This window comes from Podarcis cretensis (genome assembly GCF_951804945.1).
Source record: "Podarcis cretensis genome assembly, chromosome: Z".
Lineage (NCBI taxonomy): Eukaryota > Metazoa > Chordata > Lepidosauria > Squamata > Lacertidae > Podarcis > Podarcis cretensis.
Genome location: NC_137184.1, coordinates 10,473,946 through 10,496,063, shown reverse-complemented (window position 1 = coordinate 10,496,063; position 22,118 = coordinate 10,473,946). Strand labels below are relative to the sequence as shown.

The window sequence follows — 22,118 nt, the reverse complement described above, 5'->3', positions numbered from 1 at the left end:
ATAGCTTCTCATCTTATGGAGCCTCCCCCCACCCCTGTCCTCTTCTCCGCACAGTAGCACGTTTAGGAGCCAGGAGTTTAGAAAACTAACCATTGGAGTGCTTTCTTTGGCATCCTTGGATCTGCCTGTTGCAAAAGAGACATTTCAGGCAATCCTGTCCTTTCTAGGGAATGCACGACTGTTAGGAAATGTACTTTATTTCAGGACATTCTCTTTCCACAAAATAAGTATCCTTAGCTCCATAAATCCCCTTGGAACAGGAATTCTAGCTGGAAGAATTGAAAGAAAGATAGCCTTCTTGTACAAAGACCATCAGTTCTCCATAAAGCACTTAATGTACTCCATAAAGTATGTTAATCAGAGTAGACTCGCTGAAAGTAATGGACCTAAATTAGTCATGTTCATTAAGTTCAGTGTGTCTACTCTGAATAAGACTAACAGTGGACTCGGCCCTAAGTCTGTAAATAAAATGTGGTATTTCTTCATTTAAGTGGCTTTAATACATTTTAAAGATTATGGGGTAGAAACCTGATTTAAATGTGTACTCCATTGCTGTGGAAGGCAGAGAAAGATGCTCCAAGCATAGGAGCCAACTCCTAGGGGCTGAGGTCCCTTTGCTCCCCCCTAAAATATTCGAGGGGGCTGCCCCTCCCCAAGTTGATAAGCATTGCCATTCAAATGGTGTGCAAGCGCTGTGTCTTGTGATTGATTATGCAGGACAAGACTTTCCTGGGCCACCCCAATTTTTGGTTCAAGCTGGCACCCTTGGCTACAAGTAAGACAATATGGCGTTCATAATAAAAAGTTGGTTGTTGAGGGTACAAATTCAAGAACAGCCATATCAACCCCATAACAGTCATGTGATAGAAGTTGTGCTGCAAGCACAACTTAAACACCCAGTAAACCTCATCAGCAGGCAGGGATTTGAGCCTGGGTTTCCCACATCAGAACTAGCACACAGTAAAGGCACCTCAGCTTTTAAACTTCTTGGTAGCAGTAAATATATTATTTGTAATATCCTTATCAGGAGATGTTGCATGGCATACTTTGAATCTAGAATGGGGCAGTGGTTCCTTTGACCATTAGCTGTTCATTATTGCACTAGATATCTGATGGGAAGAAACAGGGCCTGCACCACTTGTAACTTGTTGAATGCAAGCTACCACCTGTGTGTTGTGGTCTTAAAGGTGCTTCACAAACACACCTGCTTCTATAGTCTCAAGCAGATGGAGGAAACAAGAAAGTTATGCTTGAGATAGATATTTTTATTATTGCAAGTTTTTTAAGCAGTTTTTAACATTATGTTTTAATGTTGTAACCTTCCCTGGGTCCTTAGGGTAAAGGGTGTGTAATTATTATTATTATTATTATCATCATTAATTGGATAACTATAGAATCACACTATTCTTCACCCTATTCTTTTTACATATGAATGGGGGACGGCGGTTTGATTTAGATTAGTGTTCTATATTTTCCATCTTCTCATTCCAATGTAGCTTCAGCTACTTATTTATTATCTTTGACTTTATTTTGACAGATAATATGTGCCTCTTTGTTAATTTTTTCTTGGGACAGACATATGTTAATTTTACAGTTACTTCACTTGCTGTGTATCTAGCTGAGTTTTTATATTAATGTATTTTCATTCTGTAAAGTTTTATACTTCCCCCATTGTTTAACCTACAGTATAACACTTCTAGATTTTGCTGCTATACCACCACATACACTTTTATCTAACCAGATTATCTAACTCATTTCCATATCCTTTTGTCAAGTTTCAGTGTCCCCAAATATTTCCCACCCAAAAGGAACCATGAATGGTGTAGAACTCATAAATTTATTGTAATATGTAGCTTAGCTGTTATTTGTCAGGAATAAAACAGAGCAAATGAAATAATTTTTATTCTTAAAGACAGACATAATTGCTTCATATCTCAGAATTGTTTTAACTATCCATTTATTGCAGTTGTTGTACTAACAGAACAAAAATGTAGTGAAAGGGAACACACATTGGTTTCTTATGAAGTCATGCAGTATTAGGGCACATTTGGTGACGATACTGGTTCTAAAGAGCACGTTGTCCTGAAGAGCATCTAAGTAGTGATGTTGCCTTTGAAAGCAAACAGTGAGTTATTTCCAACATGTAAAAGCATCAACTAACAGGCAAGCTTCTATGGAGGTTGAACAGGCATTATGAAAGTGGTGAAATTGTTGAGCAAACCTGTAACAGCTCAGGCAGGAATGGGAACCAGCAACATAGGAATATATATTTTTATTACCTATTAAGAAAAGTTTCAAAAGAAGGAGAAAGAGCAGCTTATTGTATTGGGCTCCAGCACCTCCAGCTACAAGAAATCATTGGCTGTGAGAGCTGCTGTGTATTCTTTTGACCCCCCACCACACATTAAGGAAGTTCTGCAAGCTGGTACAAGTTACATGGTCTTCCATCATTTATCTGAATTGGGTTACATATTAAGGGGTTGTCTGAAAATGCTAAAATACATCAAATTTGTGTGAACAAGTGCCAAATTGCCAGATAAAAAAACCAGTTCCTGGATTCTGAAGGATTTTTTTTTAAGTTTCCCTGAAGAATCAGCATTGAAATGTTAAAAGAAGTGGTATATCCACAAATATAAAATCAGTGAAATCAAGTTCATTTGACAAATTGCAGAAAATGCAGTTCTTCATGCCAGAAGGGAAAATGCAAAAGGCACATGCAGTTCTCATCCATGACTTGGCACTTGGTGACATGAAGTGGTCTTTTTAATGTCAGAGTTACTGTCTGCCTCCAATCAGGGAAAGCAGCAATTTCAGTATTCCCATGCTCTGTTTTGCAGGTTTTGATCACTTAAACTATAACAGTGCAAAATACAGAACAAAGTATCATGCTTAAATTAATCCACGTCACACACTAGGTTGAGTTAAGAAAATGAATGTCCATTCAGTTGGAAGAAGGACAGTTAAGAGTTCACAGAAATTGCAAAAAGGCCACTGTTTCCTCAGGTGTGCTGCATGCTGGGAGGAGAAGAAAAAACAAATTAAGAATGGCTTTCAGAAATAATTTTCTCAGCAGAAAACACCTTTTCAGCCAAAAATGAAATAGCTGCTAGAGAGTATCTTGAACCCCGCTATCCAAAAGGACTAGACTAAACATGTTTAAACAACCTGTATGATTTGTTACATGGACCTGTGGATTTGTGTTTTAAAACATGCTTCCATCCTAGGTGAAAAGATGTGGCTGCTCCCTGACTCACCATTTGCTTTTCTTGGGATTATTCTAGTATTAGTATGTAGACAGAGTATCACTTCACACTGTCTCACTAGGGTTACTGTGACACCTAGAATGCAAGCATCAACTCTTCTTCAATAAAGGTGCCCAGTTAGATGTGCCTTCCATCATTCTATATCATGGGTAGGCAAACTATCGTATTTTTCGCTCTATAAGACGCACCAGACCACAGGACGCACCTAGTTTTTGGAGGAGGAAAACAAGAAAAAAAATATTCCGAATCTCAGATGCCAGAACAGCAATAGGGATCACTGCACAGTGAAAGCAGCAATCCCTCTTGCTGTTCTGGCTTCTGTGATAGCTGCGCAGCCTGCATTCACTCCATAAGACGCACACACATTTCCCCTTACTTTTTAGGAGGGAAAAAGTGAGTCTTATAGAGCAAAAAATATGGTAAGGCCTGGGGGCCGGATGTGGCCCAATCGCCTTCTCAATCTGGCCTGCGGATGGTCCGGGAATCAGCATATTTTTACATGAGTAGAATGTGTGCTTTTATTTAAAATGCACCTCTGGGTTATTTGTGGGGCATAGGAATTAGTTCTTTCTTTCTTTTTCAAAATATAGCCCGGCCCCCCACAAGGTCTGAGGGACAGTGGACCAGCCCCCACTGCTGAAAAAGTTTGCTTACCTATATGGTTCTATATGGTTGAAGAGGACAGATATTCTGGTTTGTTGGAGGACAAGAGAAAAGAGCCAGGAAAAGCCCATTTATGCAGGAGGACCTTCCCAGGGGAAAAAGAAGTGCTCCAGAATCCAGACTGATAGGATTCTAACTCACATTGGATTTTTACAATGATCAAATACACATGTTGAACACAGAAAAACCCATCTGAATTATTTGGTTGTGTCAATTTACCCTAAAGTTGCAATTCTAAGCATGCTTGTGGGGAGAATGTTGAATGTGACTCACATGAAAGAAGGGAATATATTTCCAAGAAGTATTTTGAGTAAATGGTATGTTATGTATTTTTCAAATATTTAACAACTCTGTTGAGCCGCTTGACTTTCCTTCGGTTCCCATTACTTCTTGTGAAATTAAATCATTTAGGATTGTAGGTCGCATTCCCAAAACTTTGCTGAAAAGTTGAAAACTTTGCTGAGAAAAATTCATCTGCAGGAATGAATTTCAGTTTCCCAGACGGGAAAATTATTTTAAAAAAATATTTGAAAATTCAAAATATTGGGTTATATTTGGTTCGATTATAAGCAGATTACATTGACATAAACTATTCACCCCCAAAATGTGGTGTGCTTTTATTTTCTACATGTGTTATTGCATTAAGTTATAATAACATGTTAATTATTATCAATGATCCTTTCTAAGCTTCCCTATATTGTCCAGGCCTGGAGGTTTTTTGCTTGAGATGTGCCCTATTCAGTATTTTGTGATGGCTTGCCGCTCCTCTGAGGGGGACAGAATTTACATTTGACTCTCACAGCTGCTGTTCCTGTTATTTTAGTCTTTGGAATTTATCATGATAGTTTGATGTTTTAAAACCCCACAAGTGTAGCTTTAGGAGCAAGCACAATTCATTTCTGAAATCTTAGTGTGTTCTTTTCCAAGGCAGGGCAAGAAAACACAAAAAAGTATTTAATCATAACTGCATTCTCTCTCAAAAAACAAAAAGATGAAGCCACCTTCTGTGAGTGGATTTCCCAATTTTCTGATATTTTCTCCTTTCCTATCAGTACCACATGGACATAGCCAAGGAGAGCAGGGGGGCAGTTGTCGTCCCCCCCGAAGCCTGACCCCTGCAATGGGATTTTGGGGGGAATTTTACCTCAACAACTTTCTGTGTCCCCCCGCCAAAAAAATCCTGGTTACGCCCATGAACCAACCCCTTTCAGTAGGGTTCCCTACTATTCAGGAACAGACATAGTCATATCAGTAAGTGCAGAGATTAAAAGCTTAAGAAAAAGGAATGTTGTTACAAACTTTTAAAAAGCAGCCAGGAGGTGGAATTCTGAAGACCAGGTGCCATAGCTGAGAAGGCTCAAGAGTTAGCATCTCAAAACAAGCAGTGATTACCATCCACAAAACAAGGTTTTGTGAAGCTGCCTAAGGTTTCCTAGTATGAATACCATGGGGTTGGACTTCTCAGCAGCTGTAGTGTCATTCCATCCATTGAGAGTTTGGGTTTTCTAAATGTTTCATTTGACAACAGCTGCCTCTGTGTGCATACTGCCCACTTGCAAATGCTGCTCATTCACATATACAGTTGTCAGTGTATTATGTTCCATAAGGAGCAATTGAGCTTGAAAGCACAAGGGAGTTATATAGAAATGTTTTAACTTGAGCTAGCAGGAAACTATAATAATTATGAAGCTATGTAGTAAAAAAAAAAATCAGTTCCATTTCAGAGAATGGCACAATCTCAACAAACTGCATGGAGAAGACAACATGAAGATGTTATATTACCCAAGACCTTATAACAATGTTTTACAACATGGTTTTGCAGTACAAATGTCAAAGTCTGTAACTATTTAATAAATAATACCACACTCCCAAATTAAAAGTAGTGTTTTAAGCTGTGAAGTTCTCAATAAAATAGGCAAAATAACATATTGTAGGGCAGCGATGAGAAAACTTTTCCAGCCTATGGGCTGTATTTCACTCTGGGCAACCTTCCAGGGGCCACATGCCAGTCACAAGTGGTTCAGAAGTAAATGATGTTGGAGCAACTAGTGTACATTTTACCTTTGTACAGTAGTCTAGTGTCTACATACCATCACAGATCTGTCTCTATCCCTCAGCCAGGGAAGGAAGAGGCATTATCAGTATTCAAAGATACATTCCAGGCAGGCAGAAACATGCATGGAAGATACGAAACAGGGACAGTAAGTGACCTGAGGGGGAGTCCTGGGGACCAGATAGAGATGCTTGGAGGGCCACATTCAGCTCTGGACTTGAGGTTTCCCACCCCTGATGTAATGGAATTGTTAGAACTTTGCGGCAAAGCTTGAAATGTGGAAATAACAAGCTTCAGTTTTAGATTATATTACATGGTTTCCTGCATGCCACTTTCCACTTGTAGAGGTTTTTCTTTGGACAAACACAAAGAGGAGGTGTGGGGAAAGGAGAGGAAACTACATGGAACATTTTCCTGGACAATTTGGGAAGGATTGGGCTTGGTGCTGCTTTTATAAGGCAGAAGCCACCAAGAGTCCTTGCCCCACTAGTTTCCTGTGTTTCTGCAAAGGCACTTTTCAGAATAATATTAGCTGCCTATGGTAATGGAAAACCAATAAATGAGTCAGGCTGGCCTAGGGCATCTAGTAGGTAACTTGAGCATCCTTTCTTTCTAATACTTTTGCTCATTAAGGTTTTTATTAGAATTCATGTTTTAATTTATTTTTGAAGATACCCTATTATGTTGAAACCGATTTTCCCGTACTTCTGTGCCTGTGAACCATTGTAAATGTAGCAAGTCCATGTGAAAGCAAAAATAAAAATAAAAAAAATTCATTGGGTTCCCACTCCAAACCATGAATGCAACTCCCCCATCTTCACAGCCCTCTAGCATCCTCCCCCAGCTGTGAGCCCTCCTGACATCTTGAACTACACACACCTCAGTCTCAGCCACCGCAGCCAATGGTCATTGATGACAGGAGCTGTAGTCCAGATCACCAGCATGAAGGAGGTTCCCTTATGTACCAAGCAGTATGGTTGACATTCAGAAAGGTAGGCATAGCCAGGGATTTGCATAGATAGAAGTGGAATTCTTTTCACTTTTCTTTGAATTGCACGCACACACACACACACACACACACACACACACACACATATACACACACTAATATCAGGAACTAATTTTAAAATATCTTTTAGATTGAAGGTGATTTGGCAGAGGATCCTGCCAAGTTCAGAGTCCCCCTGAACAAGCAAAATTAGTGGCATGGCTTTTGAATTCTATTTTGTATCACCAAGAACCAGTGAACACTAGTACAGTTTCACCAGAAACTCACGAATTAAGGTTTTATTCCTCTTCTAACAGAACTCCTTAGATGTTGTATGCATCACAAACTTGGGGGGGTGGCGCAGTGAAGCTAAAAATGATGGCTCTGGCAAACACAAAGCATTTATTGTTTGTTCTCCTTTACAGAGTATATGCTACTCTAGACACATCACTCAATAGTTTCTTGTTTCATCTTAAATATACGGTACCATTTGTTTCGAACCATACAGAAAACATAGGTGTAACATAACTACATTCTTCTCTTGATCATCATCCTGTTCACTTATTTGGTGCATGCAGACATCTCAACAATCCCCAAATATCTAAAGTGTCAAGATGAGTGGGTGGCCATAACCCACTAGCAGAGCAACTTATAAGGTCCCTATCATTTCCACTTAAATGGATCTTTGTCTCAGAGCATGAAGAGCCACTGCCATTCAGAGTAGACGGCACCGAGCTAGTGAGTCCCAGTGGTCTGACTTGTTACAAGGTAGCTTCATATGATTTTAGTGCCATTGCAAGTCCATAGGCGAGGCATTCACACAAAGGCAAAACTAACTTATGCTGCACTCTCCCCCCCCCCCCCCGAGAGAGAGCGAGAGAGCAGCAACTTCAGTGACGATCTCTTAAGACCATGCTTTTTAATAGCTGTACCTTTATTCCCTCAGTGACAGTGGTCACTAGCAAGATTCACCAAGGCTCACTTTTTCCCTGACTAGGGTTATGGGGTTGGATTGTTCTCAGCAGCTATAATTTTACCAAATAGCCAAATATAATGTTTCTTGGTATTTGTTGCTATCAGCAATAGAAATACTGGAAACACTCCATTCACAAAAATGTTCAAAATCAGTTTAGTTAAAAATAGTAAAACACAATTTAAAATGCAATCAATAATTATACATAATTCATGCAGTATCAAAGACTATGGGGGGAAATATTATGGGCAGGATTCATCTAACACGCCTCACCAATGGAAGACTTGCACAAGGACTGCTTGTGCAGTGGGGCTTTCCTGTTCTGTTTCCTCTGCATCCTCCCTTTGCCCCCAAATTGGCTCAGGGCAGGTTAGGAGAATAGCCTGCAGGGGGAGGAGAGGGGAGCTGCAATGCATGCACAGATGGAACGTTCAAAATGCACAAAAGTTGAAGACCACCCAATAAGTTGTATCTAATGCTAGCCCTGGTCAGAGTAGACCCATTAAAATTAATGGGCATGGCTAACCTTAGACCCTTTAAACTCAATGGGTCTATTCAGAATAGGACTTGGTTAGATCTAACTTAATGACTATTTTGACCCGAATTACCCAACCGAGATGCAATCCTAATTTGTATTCCTATATTCAGCTTCCTGGAAGACTCCCTAAGTACAAGTCAACCATGCTTTCTTCCCACCTGTCCTTATTATGTTTCATTTATCCTTTGCAAGTTCTCACAGGTAGGCATAATTCTCTGTCATCTGTTTAAAGTGATGGTGACTCTTGGATATATCTTGCAAAAATAATAACATGCTTGTCGTTCATTTTTGAGCAGGAACCCACAAATGACTAACACTTTCCCCATTAAATTGTGGCTTCTCCTGTTGAGTCACAAACTTAATAAATGTCTCTTCTAGCCCAGAACAGAAAACATGCAACCTCAGCATGATCACTTGCTGTATTTTACACCAAGCAAGATCTGCAAACAATAAGATTGCTCTGAAATGATGCCAAGAATCAAATTGTGATGACAGGACTGAAAAACATTTTGGTTGTGAAAAGGGAAGCAGAATTCAATGTGGATTTGCTTTTGGGGGGTGGTGATAGGACATTGTTTAGGTGAAGTATGCAATTCCCATCATCACTATTAATTCACTTTTTAAAATGAAGGTTTGAAATTGAATTAAGTTGAGAAATGATATTACAAGAGGAATGTGAGAGTAGATAAGCTTGTTTTCCCTTACAGTTCTTTTTTCTCTCAGTTCCCTCTGGGCCAGTCCAGACATAATTCAGACCACCTCTTGACCACAGTGAAGTTATTGGCACCTGGCTGTGAACTGTTCCATCCCTCTTCCTTCCCCTCTATTAATTCCCCTCAACTTTCTTTGTCAACATTAGCCAAGATGCGTGGTTACATATATACTGGCATAGGCCATAGTTTATGTTAGTAGGGTTTGTCGTGAGCATGGTTAATATTAGCAATGCACCGTTCCAAACTACTGAAAAGCTTAGCCTGGTTAGCATTCATCAACATTAGTCTTGGTGCAGATGTGTAAGCTTGATGCCAGTCCTAATTCCATGGTTAAATTCCCTGCATTTTGTATGCACTTTGTACTACAAACTTAGCATCTACGATATTTCTCTTTTCTTGTTAAATACCAGTCCTTGGATCAAATAACACTCAAGAAAATATACTGGTGCAGTGTGGTAGAAAATTTGGCCAATAGTAGTGTGCAATCCTGAACATGCTGAGATTTCAATGACTGAATAAGGGAAGAGGGTTCTCTGTGCCAAGTAGGATGAAAACTCTGTGGGCCTTTTCTTTATTCAGCTCTCATTTGTTTTTTAGTAAGATTATTCAAGTGGATAGCCAGGGGTTCCTTGATTTTTTGTTTATTGCACCCAAGTTTCCCTGTATCTTTATAAAGCACCTGATTTAACCTCCCTTCTTTAATTTCAGGGATTTATTTGTTGGATTTAATCTACATTGATTCAGCATATCCTGCTTCAGGCAGCATCATGGAGAACGAACAAAGATCCAATCAAATGAACAATATCCTCCGAATAATTGCTGATTTGCAAGTCTCCTGTAGCTATGGTTGGTAATTTTCCTCTTCACCAATATTTCTTTAATATAGTAAATTAGCACCAGATGTCTGCCTCATACAAAGAGGGGCCTTAAGGGATAATGTAGATCAGGAAGCTTTGTGCTACTGAACCACTTAGCTTCTGCCAAATTAGGAAATTAGATAAAGTGATTGTTGTTCTGGCCCAGCTTAAGTCTGCAGACATGAATATATACACCCCATCTTTACCTTTTTATTACAGTCAAACTTTACATAAATTGCATTACATTTTTGTTATGGCCAAATTCCACTTGAGCGGTTCAGTGCTTCCTATGAGCTTGTGGCCTACTCTGATTTCTAGAAAATCTTTGCCTTTTTCTGCCAGAATTAGTGGCATGGCTTTTGAATTCTCATAATAATGTCATGTAGACTTGTTCTATAGCTGCAGTTTCCCTTGCAACCTGTCCTCAGTCTTTTCTAGCTGTGCCTCTTTGTGGTATAAACTCCCTCCATTTCCCTTATGAATATTATTTATATTCTATTATTTACAGTATTTATATACCATTTATTTCATCCATTCATGAGAGATCTGGAGGGGAGACTGAAAAAATGTGATTTTCTGCCAATTGTCATTTTCTACTACATATTTCCATAAAAGCTATTGTGTTCATACCTAATGAGAGAAGATTTGACCTCAATACAGTACTTACATTCTCTGCCCAATGAAATCAGATTTTTCTGAGGCTCCAGAGGGCATTAGACTTCTTTGAGGTGGCACCTCTAATGGAACTTGTAGGTAGGGCCAATCTCGAATGCATCTCCAGTGGGAGGAGCCACTCAGATCTCCCAATGTAAGGAGCTGAACTGTTGAATCTTGTTACCGCAACTAGGAGCCCAGCCATAGGTAGTTTAGGCTATGTCATGATCCACTAGATCCTGACTGGCTCAGGGCAGGAGTAGTGGTTGCTATCAGATGAGGAAGAAGAGGAGAGTGTGAAGGATGCATCAGCAGGGAGCAGCCAAGAGGGAGGGTGGAGTCTCTTCCCCTTTGTGTTTAAAAGCCAGGAAATGCAAGGCAGTTCCCAACAATGGGTCAACTAGCCAGGAGGGGAGACTGAACAACTACAGGCTTGTCCAACTTCCAAGAGACTGCAGTCTATTCCCACAATTAAAAAAAACTGGCGGTGATCTACCCACTGGATTGACCAAAGTTGTTCAGATTTTTTTTTTGAAGGGGGTGGGAGGGGTCCGGTGATCTACCACAGGCATCCCGCAATCTACCAGTAGATCACAATCTACCTGTTGGCCGTCCCTGAACTAGATGAACTGCCCTGAGACCTTCGGGTATAGAGCGGTATATAAATTCAATAAATAATAGAGGGGCTGACCTCTGTCCTGTTGCCAAGAACTTGGTGCCACCTCTGCGATTGGTAACAGACCCATGCCCCTTGGAGGAATGCGCGCCTCCAAGAACACCATTCTTATAGGGAGAAAGAGTCTCATGAGCAAGCATGCCATATCTCGCCTTTAAAAGCTGGCAGGAGGGATATGAAAGTTTGTCGAGATATCTTCACAGCTTCCATCAAGTTTTGGGCCCATGATGCTGTTCTCGAACTCTTGATCCATCCCTTTTGTGACAGAGATGGAGGAAGTTTCAGTCTCTCCCACTTTGCAGATGATTGCCATGCTACTTTTTGATTCCTACAGGCTTCCCTCTCCACAGGACAGGCAGAGAACATAAGGAGTGCAGTGTGGAGAATCAGACTGCAGTGAACTTGGCAGGGAAGGGTTTGGCACCAGGTATAGAGTATATCTCTATTCAGAAGAGGGTTGAGTTATGTGCCACCTTGCACTCATCTTTCATTCTAAAGATGTCTAATCCTCTCTGGAAATTTTGGAGATGAGAAATTCATGGTGAGGAAATTTCCGTTTCACTGGCCTATCTATCTGTCCTTGGTGGGAAAGCTTGGTGTTATATTTCAGCATAGACAGTGCAAGGAAATAAAAGTTTGAAGCATGTGGTTGAAACTGCTTTTGTTCTTGACAGTTATGGGATTTATATGTGCTTTTTTTAAAAAATGCAGATCACCTTATAACGTTACCCCATGTGCAAAAATACTTAAAGTCTGTCCGGTACATTGAAGAGCTTCAAAAGTTTGTGGAAGACGACAACTACAAGTACGTAGCATCCTTTCCTTTGGCCCAGTTGAATTCATGGAAAAGATGGCCTAGCATCAGACTTGAATAAAAGGGTTTTTAAAAAGGTGCTCCTGGCAGGGATATACTTAGATTTTTGTTGTTGTTGATTTAAAAAATGATATTTAAACAGTAATGATATTGTCAGGGGTTTGAGTGAAACCCCAGATGGAACTTGTCTATAAGATCTAACCTCATTTCCAAAATGAGACCGTTTTGTGAAAACTTAAAATAAAAACCAGATAGGCCTACTTGTTGCATTACAGCCCCATGCACTTAAATTGAAGAATTCATGAATGAGGCCCACAGACTAAATTCAGAAGACCACTTCTGAATTCTGTACAATTATATCTTATTAGAAATTTAAGTAGAGTAGCTGGTTCATCATATGGTGGATGTGCTCCTTCAGGAAAAGGCAGGATAAAATTGTAATCATCTTCTAATATTCTGTTGCCTGATAGTTGGAGATGTGTGACAACAAACTTCACAAAGGTAGCAGTACTTCCATAATCCAGAAGGAAGGCATGACACTGTCTGCAGTCACATGTTGGGATAAGCCAAGTTTATATTGAACAAGTAGCATACTAGGGCATGCTGCCTAATCAGGTGTGCTTTGCTCCTCTCCTAGAGAAAATAAGAGAAACAAATCAGGAAACAACAAATAAATGTAACTTCCTATAATGTCTAAATACACGATCCCAGAATTACTAGCCAGCCTAAACTATGGTTTACTGTTAGTTTATGAACCTGATTTGTTAGGAAGCAACAAACTAGGATCCCAGAGTCGGGTATCACAGGAAGCCAAGCTTAATTGCAGTTCCCTTGTTTGTGGAAGTGATTAGGCCATGTGCTCCAGCAAATATTAGACATAATCTCACAAATTGTAGGGCACACCTTAGGGTTTCATCCTTTATTAGTGCTTCTTCATGTAGTTCAGCATAACATCACCAATAGCCCCAAAGTCAGAAAATTATTTTCTTAATTTCTACTAAAAAAATGTTTGGGTTGAACACTGGAAACATATTGAGATCCCTTGATATTGTGTGAATGGAAAAATTAATGGATTCAATCAAGAAAGAGCAGTATACTGCAGTTAAGCTGGCACAGCAGACAAATCTCTTGGTTGACACCTCTGCTAAATTTTGTTATTGTAATTTTTCAGTGTTGGTGTGGGGAGGGTGGCTCTGTAAATCACAAGTGCTGCTGCTGCTTATAGTAGGTTTTTACTTTCTGATGTGACTCATAAACTATTCTGACATACATACCAATGAGCCAGATGAGCGCCCATTTCATCCCACAATCTCACCTCCTACCATATGCACCAGGCAGTCTGTTTGTTTGTTTTTAAGCAGTACACAAGCTTGTTTTAAAAGTGGTGCACATTTAATTTTTAAAACTGAAAAATTATCTATGGATCACAGGAGAGTGGTATGTCGGTGACATCACAGGTACTAACCAATATGTACATTCTAAAGCCAGCATTTACCCATCCAATCATGAGCCACTCTGAAAACTTGTAGAACTGGTGTTTTCAGAGCTCAGTCTTAGAGATAAAAATGCATTTGCCACTCCTGTGTCTTCCACCTCTCTTCTTCTGGAATCCACACCAGGACTGCACAAAATACCATGGAGTAGATTTCTGCTGGGGAAAACATGCTGCAGAATCTCTCCCCATTTCATCATGTTGGGCAGCAGCTAGAAAAATCAAATCAGTTCTGGCCTTTTTGCTGCTGAAAACCTTGTTTATCTTATCAACAGGTTTATTTTTTTGATCAGATTGAACACAGGCATAGGAGTAATGATGTTTTTGTATCAGAATTCTGTTTAATGTATCATGCTGTCTTCCAGATGAAAAAGCTTTGTCTGCAAAATGTTTTCAATACAGCTTATCACTTCTATTTTTTAAAAAAGATGGGGTGAAATTTTGTACAGCTTACTTGTGGCAGGATGTACATGTATGAATGTGTGTATAAGCTCTTCTTGCCTTCTTGCCTCTAGATTCATAGAGAAAGGAGTTTGTGTTTTAAACTTTCAGGGCTCTACCATCGCCATCGATCCCCGGCATTGAATGTGTTGGCCTAGTGTGGGGCTCCGAGGTGAGCTTGGCTGGCTGGCTGGTGTACCGGCCACCTAGCACACCAGCAGCCACCCTGTCAGGCCTGCTGGAGGCGGTGGCCGACTGGGCCTTGGAGTTCCCTAACCTATTGGTATTGGGGGACTTCAACATCCATGCTGATGCCACTCCCTCCTCACAGGCTCTGGACCTGGTGTCTTCCATAGCAACACTAGGGCTCTCCCAGTTTGTTTCGGGCCCCACACATCAAGCAGGCCACACGCTGGATTTGATATTTGGTGTCGGTATAGATGTGATCATGTTTCCTTTGATGAAGGTGCCATGGTCTGATCACTACGCTCTGAAAGCCAGGATTGACGTTCCACCCCCACCCTTCTTAGGTGGTGAGCCGATTTGGGCTCATCTGCAGAGGCTGATGGACCCTGATAGATTCCGTCAAGCCTTGCGGGACCTTTCTCCCCCTGGCGACTCATTGACTGAGCTTGTTGAGGGCTGGAATACCCATCTCCTGGCAGCCATCAATGAGATCGCACCTAAGCGCCCTCTGCGACCCCGCAGAAACCGGGCTCCCTGGTTTACCAAGGAGCTCCAGAAAATGAAGCGGGACCTCAGACGGCTAGAGCGAGTATGGCGGGGTGCCCGTGACGGAGCCTCAAGAACATCTTATAGGGTTTTTATGAAAACCTACGGGATGGCAGTGAAGGCCGCTAAGAAGTCCTACTTCTCGGCCTCCATTGCATCCGCTAGCTCTCGCCCGGCGCAATTATTTAGTATAATTCGGTTTTTAATGTCCCTTGAAGGACAGCCAAATTTAAATAACAATTTGACACACAGCTGTGAGGCATTTGCGAGCTTTTTTGCGGAGAAGGTCCTGTTGCTCCGCCATGACCTCCCTGCCAATTTGGATACAATAAAGGAACTGGAGGCCCCTCGACTGTCCTCGGGTCCAGTATTGGACCACTTTGACCGGATATCCCCAGCCGATGTGGACAGACTCCTCCGAGCTGGAAAGCCCACCACTTGTCCTCTCGACCCGTGCCCGTCCTGGCTGATTAGAGCGTGTCCAGACGAGGTGCGGGCCCCCCTGGGGGATATCATCAATTTGTCCCTTGGCGCCGGGACATTCTCAGGGGAACTGAAGGAGGCAGTGGTGCGCCCGCTCTTAAAGAAAACATCATTAGATCCCTTAGATCTATCCAATTACCGCCCGGTTTCGAATCTTCCATTCCTGGGTAAGGTGATTGAGAGAGCAGTTGCTGAACAGCTTGGTAGGTTTCTGGATGAAACATCGGCTCTGGATCCATTCCAGTCCGACTTCCGCACTGGCCATGGGACCGAGACGGCTCTGGTTGCCCTAACAGATGATCTTCGTAGACAGCTGGATCGAGGCGGGTCGGGGCTGCTGATTCTTCTAGATCTGTCAGCAGCTTTCAACATGTCGATCATGAACTCCTGGACCACCGCCTTGCCAACGTGGGGATCCAGGGCACAGTCCTTCAATGGCTGCGCTCGTTTCTCTCTGGTCGGGGACAGAGGGTGGCGCTTGGGGGGGAATTGTCATTGCGCCACTCCTTGGTGTGTGGAGTGCCTCAGGGTGCGATTCTCTCCCCGATGCTTTTAAACATCTTTATGCGCCCCCTCGCCCAGCTTGTCTGGAGTTTTGGGCTGGGCTGCCATCAGTATGCTGATGACACCCAACTCTATCTGTTGATGGATGGCCATCCTGACTCGGCCCCAGACACACTGATCAGATGCTTGGAAGCTGTGGCTGGATGGTTACGTGGGAGCCGGTTGAAGTTAAATCCTTTGAAGACAGAGGTCCTCTGGCTGGGACGGGACAATATGGGATTGAGGGGGCAACTCCCATCTCTTGCGGGGGTGCAATTAGTGCCAGCACCGTCCGTTAAGAGTTTGGGTGTAATCTTCGATACCTCCCTCTCCATGGAGGCGCAGATTGCAGCTATAACAAAGGCGGCATTTTTTCATCTCCGCCAAGCTAAGCAGTTGGCTCCTTACCTCTCTCGCCCTGACCTAGCCACTGTGATCCACGCGACGGTCACCTCCAGACTGGATTATTGTAACTCGCTCTACGTGGGGCTGCCCTTGAGACTGACCCAGAAACTCCAGCGGGTGCAGAATGCTGCAGCGAGACTCCTTATGGGGTCTTCGGTGCGAGATCACATTCATCCGGTGCTATACCAGCTGCACTGGCTCCCGGTGGAGTACAGGATCAGGTTTAAGGTGCTGGTTTTAACCTTCAAAGCCCTATACGGCCTAGGACCCTCGTACCTACGGGACCGCCTCTCCTGATATGCCCCACAGAGGAACTTACGATCTTCAAATAAAAACATCTTGAAGGTCCCAGGCCACAGAGAAGTTAGGCTGGCTTTTTCGGGTGCGGCTCCAACCTGGTGGAACGCTCTGTCACAAGAGACAAGGGCCCTGCAGGACTTGACATCTTTCCACAGGGCCTGCAAGACAGAGCTGTTCCACCAGGCCTTTGGTCAGGGCACAGCCTGACTCCCTCCTTTGGCAATCTTTACAAAACTTTAGTTTATGGTTGCAATCAATTTTGATTTTAATTAATTTTTATAATGTTTTTATAATGTTGCACTATTTTAGTGTTGTTAGCCGCCCTGAGCCCGGCTTCGGCTGGGGAGGGCGGGATATAAATAAAATTTATTATTATTATTATTATTATTATTATTATTATTATTATTATTATTAAAAATATAGTCTGTAAACATTTACATGTTGAAATCAGTTTGAGTTTGACAGGTATTCATGACTAAATGGCACACAGTGTTAAGAATGAGAAGACTCTGGAATCCCCAGTGGGCTAATAAACTCCCTACAATACATTAATAACAGCCATTAGCAAATATAGAATTAATCTGCAAGCAAGAATAATGTGCTCCAACACTGGAAATTGTACACACACTGAGCTCACAGACACACACACTCTTATGTATTTACTATCATCGTATTAAAGAGATACATTTTTTCTCTCCTCTTTACCTCCTCTTTAATATTTTCTTAGTTTAACTATTCTGTCTTATGCATTGTATCCAACACGTAGGCTGTAGGCTGCATTACCATTTAATCTGGCTTTAATGCACTCCTTCCGCTGGTATTTGAATCTGTGTAAACATGACATTAACCAGAATCTATATCTAGCTTGTCGTTTCTTGAGAAATACTGCTGTTTGATGTGTTTTCCCTCAAACCAGTTTCCATCTGATTTGTTAACATAAGCCACACTTACTTCACAATTAAGCTGAGTTGTGTACATATGAGACTGCCATTACACATGTTTAGATGATAGTGCATGGACAGATGATGGCTTCACAAATAGGAGTTGGGAAGGTTGCAGGAATGGGGAAACAAAGCAAGTAATGCACAACAGATAAAGATATTCCTGCTCCATCTCTGGTTTGTACAACAATGTGCCAATGCAACTTAAAATGCATTGGGGAAAACAGCCTCACTCCATTTTAAGCTGCTAATGTGTACCTAGGCACAGTTTCCCAAATATTTGTTTTGTTTGCATTTCTTGGTTTTATAAATGCTTTAAATGCATAAATGATAAATAAAAGGTTTATATCTTAATAATAATAATTTATTATTTGTACCCCGCCCATCTGGCTGGGTTTCCCCAGCCACTCTGGGTGGCTTCCACAGAAACCAAAAATACACTAAAATATCACACATTAAAAACTTCCCTGAACAGGGCTGCCTTAAGATGTCTTCTGAATGTCAGGTAGTTGTTTATCGCTTTGACATCTGATGGGAGGGTGTTCCATAGGGCGGGCGCCACTACCGAGAAGGCCCTCTGCCTGATTCCCTGCAACTTGGCTTCTCACAGTGAGGGAACCGCCAGAAGGCCCTCGGCGTTGGACCTTAACATTATAAATAAAACAAGCTTTTAAAAAAAAAGCCTCAAAAAGTATGATTACTTGAACATACACTTCTGGTAATACCTTCCATTCAATCTCCATTCAAATAAATGGGAGCTCTGTTTGCAAGAATATGTGCTCTTTCCAGCTCCCAGACATATTAGTGGGGTCTACATGAGAGAGATTTTTTGTTACCTTTATGTTTTCCTGTGGTGTTTGTTTGAAGGCATAGGGAGCATTCCCTGTAACACTAGTGAAAAGTGAGTAATTGCAATCGGGTGTGTGTGTGTGTGTGTGTATGCCTGTGTTGTGGTTCATAGATGGGATGCCAGAAATTTAACCACATTGCCTAATTTAGTTCTTGGACAGCGATTCACATTCATGCGATGATGTTAAGATTATATATACAGTAGGTTTCCATTAGCTTGAATATTATGTGTGGGACAGAACAAAACAAAGGGTTCCTCTAAATATTTAGGGGCATGACATAATACTTGGAAGTGGGACAAAACATGAGTAATTTAAAAATGTTTTTTTTCTTAAAACAGCTTCTAATCTCCACAGAGGCCTTTCTAGCAACAGTGAGCAGTATTTACATACATTTTGGTACAGGCCAACCTTTGCTCTTCCATTTGATCTGAATGTCCATTTTCTAAGTAGCTGTGCTGTTTTTAGCTACAAATGTATTACACCTTAGAAAGACTGAGTAGCAGGAATCAAAATAAAGAGGAAAGCGTGGGGGGGGGGAGAGAATCAGAGTTTGACAAAGTTCTCAGAATGAGGCTGAACCATCTAGACATTTCTTTGGAAGAATACAGACCCTACATGACCATGTTTGTTGGCTCAGCAATGCAGGTTTTTCTCTGCAGGTGGTCTTGGAATGGCATCCAGACTGTGTCCTGTGCTGGGTTTCTTTTCTGTCTCTGTACTGATTCTGAAGGTATGAATTTCTTTAAATATTCATCAGAATCTCTTCCTCTTGGATAACTCAATCCACATACTATTTGAATTTCTCCTCATTTCTGGTGCTGTGCCAAAAGGATGCATAAGCCCTGTAGAGATAGCAAGCACACTCAGGCCTTATAAGGGGAAAAAGGCCTCTCGACATTCTGTCTTTTCATGCCTTTTTTATTGAAACAGGAGCATTCGTTAGACTCAGGAGGGGCTACTTCTTATCCTTGGCAGAATGTAAGATTCATCCTTGTATAATATTACTCCGTTACAGGAAATATACTGGAAACTTCCTCCAAGCCTGTCTCTTCTGGCTGAAATCTTTGCAGAGAAAAAGAAAGAAATGCTTTCTTTGTTCCGTTTAGTGGGCCTTTCTATTTCACGCATCTCTTTTGTAGAAGAAAATTGTATTGACCAGCCAAGTTGCATAGATATATTAATACTTTTAAAAAAGCATTTCCACCTATATGTGGAAGGTTCTGGAGCATAGACAAAGCCAAGGTGCTCATGGGCTCCTTTCTTCCAACTGCCTGGGGGGTCTATTTCCACAGCTACTTTGCAGTTATATAATGTGGGATGAAGGCAACCCTTTGCAGGGCTGGACATAAGTGCAAATGGGGCTTTGGTTTCCCCTTGTGTTATACATTGCACAGGCCTATTTTAGGCATATTTCTGAGATGATTTTAAAGGAAAGGTCTGTGGTTTATCATTATTTTTAGGGTCTGTTCTCTGTCTAGTCTCCCCTGCTATACCAAGCACCCCACTCAGATGCTAAATGTAGCTCAAACACCCTGCCCGGAAAGCTTCAGTTTCTCTATTTCCACCTTGACTATCCACTGAACAGCTGCAGAACAAATTACCAGCTAGTGCCTGTGTAAGCAATACAGCTCTTGAAATTGTGTTGACCTTGGAACATTCATTTCTTTCCATTTCTTCAGTCCTCAGCCTCCCAATTGGATTCCTCTTTTCTTTAGGTTTCAAATGCAACCAAGCCTCTCTGCCTCTAATTGACAACTTCAAGTTGGCAAGGCCCAGGGAACCATCTCCTTCATGACTGGTTTCCCAGCAATGTGAATTTATTTCAGCTCCCCACAGAGTACATTTGAACTTATCTAAGCGACAGATCCTAACATCTTGTAGGAGCTGTAGCAAACAGCATCTCTGCTCTTTGCCATCAATAGTTTTTGTCCGATGTGGAAAAAATAGCTTTTGAGAAGGTAAAGCATCTGCTTGGATGCAGAAGGTACCAGGTTCAATTTCCAACATCTCCAGCTGTGACTGGGAGAGACTCCCTGTTTGAAACCCTAGGAAGCCACTGTCTATCAGTGTAGACCAGGGGTAGTCAACCTTTTTATACCTACTGCCCACTAATGGTGAAATTTTCCTTACCGCCCACCAGTGCTCATTGGAAGGAGGATTCAGCTTGTGCCATAGAACCCCCTACCGCCCACCTAGAATCCTGAAACGCCCACTAGTGGGCAGTAGGGACCAGGTTGACAACCCCTGGTGTAGGCAGTGTTGAGCTAGATGGGCCAATGGTCTGACTCCACATAATGCAGTTCCTCTGTCCTTTTTTGCTTTTGGTCCTGTAGACACTGAAAGTGGGACAGCAAAGGCAACACTCCTATCTCTTGGAGAGGCTAGACTGTAGTCAGTCTCCTAGCCCAGGTTTACCGTGTAGTTGTGGGACACAGCAAGCACCTCCTCTCTTGGGGAATAGTGCTCCTATGGTTCATCTGTACAAAGGGCTCTCTTCCACAGACTTCAAATCCAGAGGCCTGGGAAGAAATTGTGGGAGAAGTCAAAATTATGTAGCAAAGGAATGCTTTTCACTAACAGAATTCCTCAGGTGATTCAGCGTGCACCATCTCACATTCATTCATTCAATTTATTACAGTCAATAGGCTGGAAATAAAATAAAAACATAAAGCATACCAGAATCTAATAGCAAAACAGATTCAGAACTGTGACATAATAATGATTATATAGAACTATTATAATCTCTGCTTAGTCTTAGTCCAGATTCAGGTGCTGTGTTGTTTGTAGGTTTTCACAGCTACTGACAAAACTTTAGCCACTATCAATGATATCCTTGGGATTTTATCTTCCATCAGATATTTAAAATAAAGTTGAGCTGATCTTCCTGGTAATTTGGTGAGCAAAGGGTTGAAAAACAAAATGATTTGCTCTAAAAATTCTGCTTCCTGATTATTACATGGGCATAACCTTGAGTAAAGAGGGGTGCAAGTGTATCAGTCTCGAAGCATATGAGATGAGAAAACATGAAATCTGGGCAGAGTAGAAGCTCTGTAGTACATAACTACAACAGATTTGTGAAGTAAATAATCAATGAAGCAGCTATGAGTTAATTAATTGTATACCACCATGATAGTGGTGTTGAATAGTGGCAATTTACAAACAAACAAACTAATTGTGCCTGGGAAGCACCAGCCAGCCTCTATTTCCAGCCATTATTGTTGTATAAAGAGCAAACTTTGTAAACAACTGAACTGTTCCCCTTCAAATAGCAAATTTACACTTAGCTATATTTAGAGTTCCATTAGTCACAGAAGTCTAGGAAGCCACTTTTAGCACTTACACTCAAAAGACATGTGAAACTATTACCCTTTAGTTTGTTTAATTGGTCACAGATGCAGGATGGCTAAGAATTAGCTACTGCACAAGACAAGAAGAGTAATTAGAACCTTTCACTCTTCCACCTTCTCAACAATTTACTTCTTCCTACTTTGCTTGCCTCTGAGGTTGTATAGTTGTTTCAGAATAGCCATAGGAGCAAAGGACTTGATTGTTTAGTTAATGGCTATGGTTTGTTCTTCTCAGAGTAGATCCATTGAAATTAAAGGGCATGACTAACATGAATACATTACTTTAGATGAGTCTACTCTGAATAGGACTAGCCTTGGATCCAGCGCTTTCTCTTTTTTTCTTCTCTACTTCATTGCTAAAGGGACGTGGGTGGTGCTGTGGGTTAAACCA

At 41.5% G+C, this 22,118-nt stretch overlaps 1 protein-coding gene and 1 long non-coding RNA gene across 10 annotated transcripts in view; one reads left to right on the top strand and one right to left on the bottom strand.

Annotated features, from left to right (window-relative positions):
- The window catches only part of RALGPS1 (Ral GEF with PH domain and SH3 binding motif 1), a 263,929-nt gene that overhangs the window by 180,103 nt on the left and 61,708 nt on the right, over positions 1-22,118 (top strand). For all 9 annotated transcript variants that reach the window (XM_079962103.1, XM_079962105.1, XM_079962100.1 and 6 more), the window contains exons 10-11: positions 9,900-10,037; positions 12,090-12,183. In XM_079962103.1, the coding sequence (XP_079818229.1) occupies positions 9,900-10,037; positions 12,090-12,183 (232 nt within the window). The remainder of the gene's footprint in view (positions 1-9,899; positions 10,038-12,089; positions 12,184-22,118) is intronic.
- On the bottom strand, positions 1,941-12,766 carry LOC307207976. The gene is made up of 3 exons (XR_013834911.1): positions 12,704-12,766; positions 10,716-10,971; positions 1,941-3,015 (listed from the first exon to the last, which is right to left on the bottom strand). It is a non-coding gene; the product is annotated as an uncharacterized lncRNA (long non-coding RNA).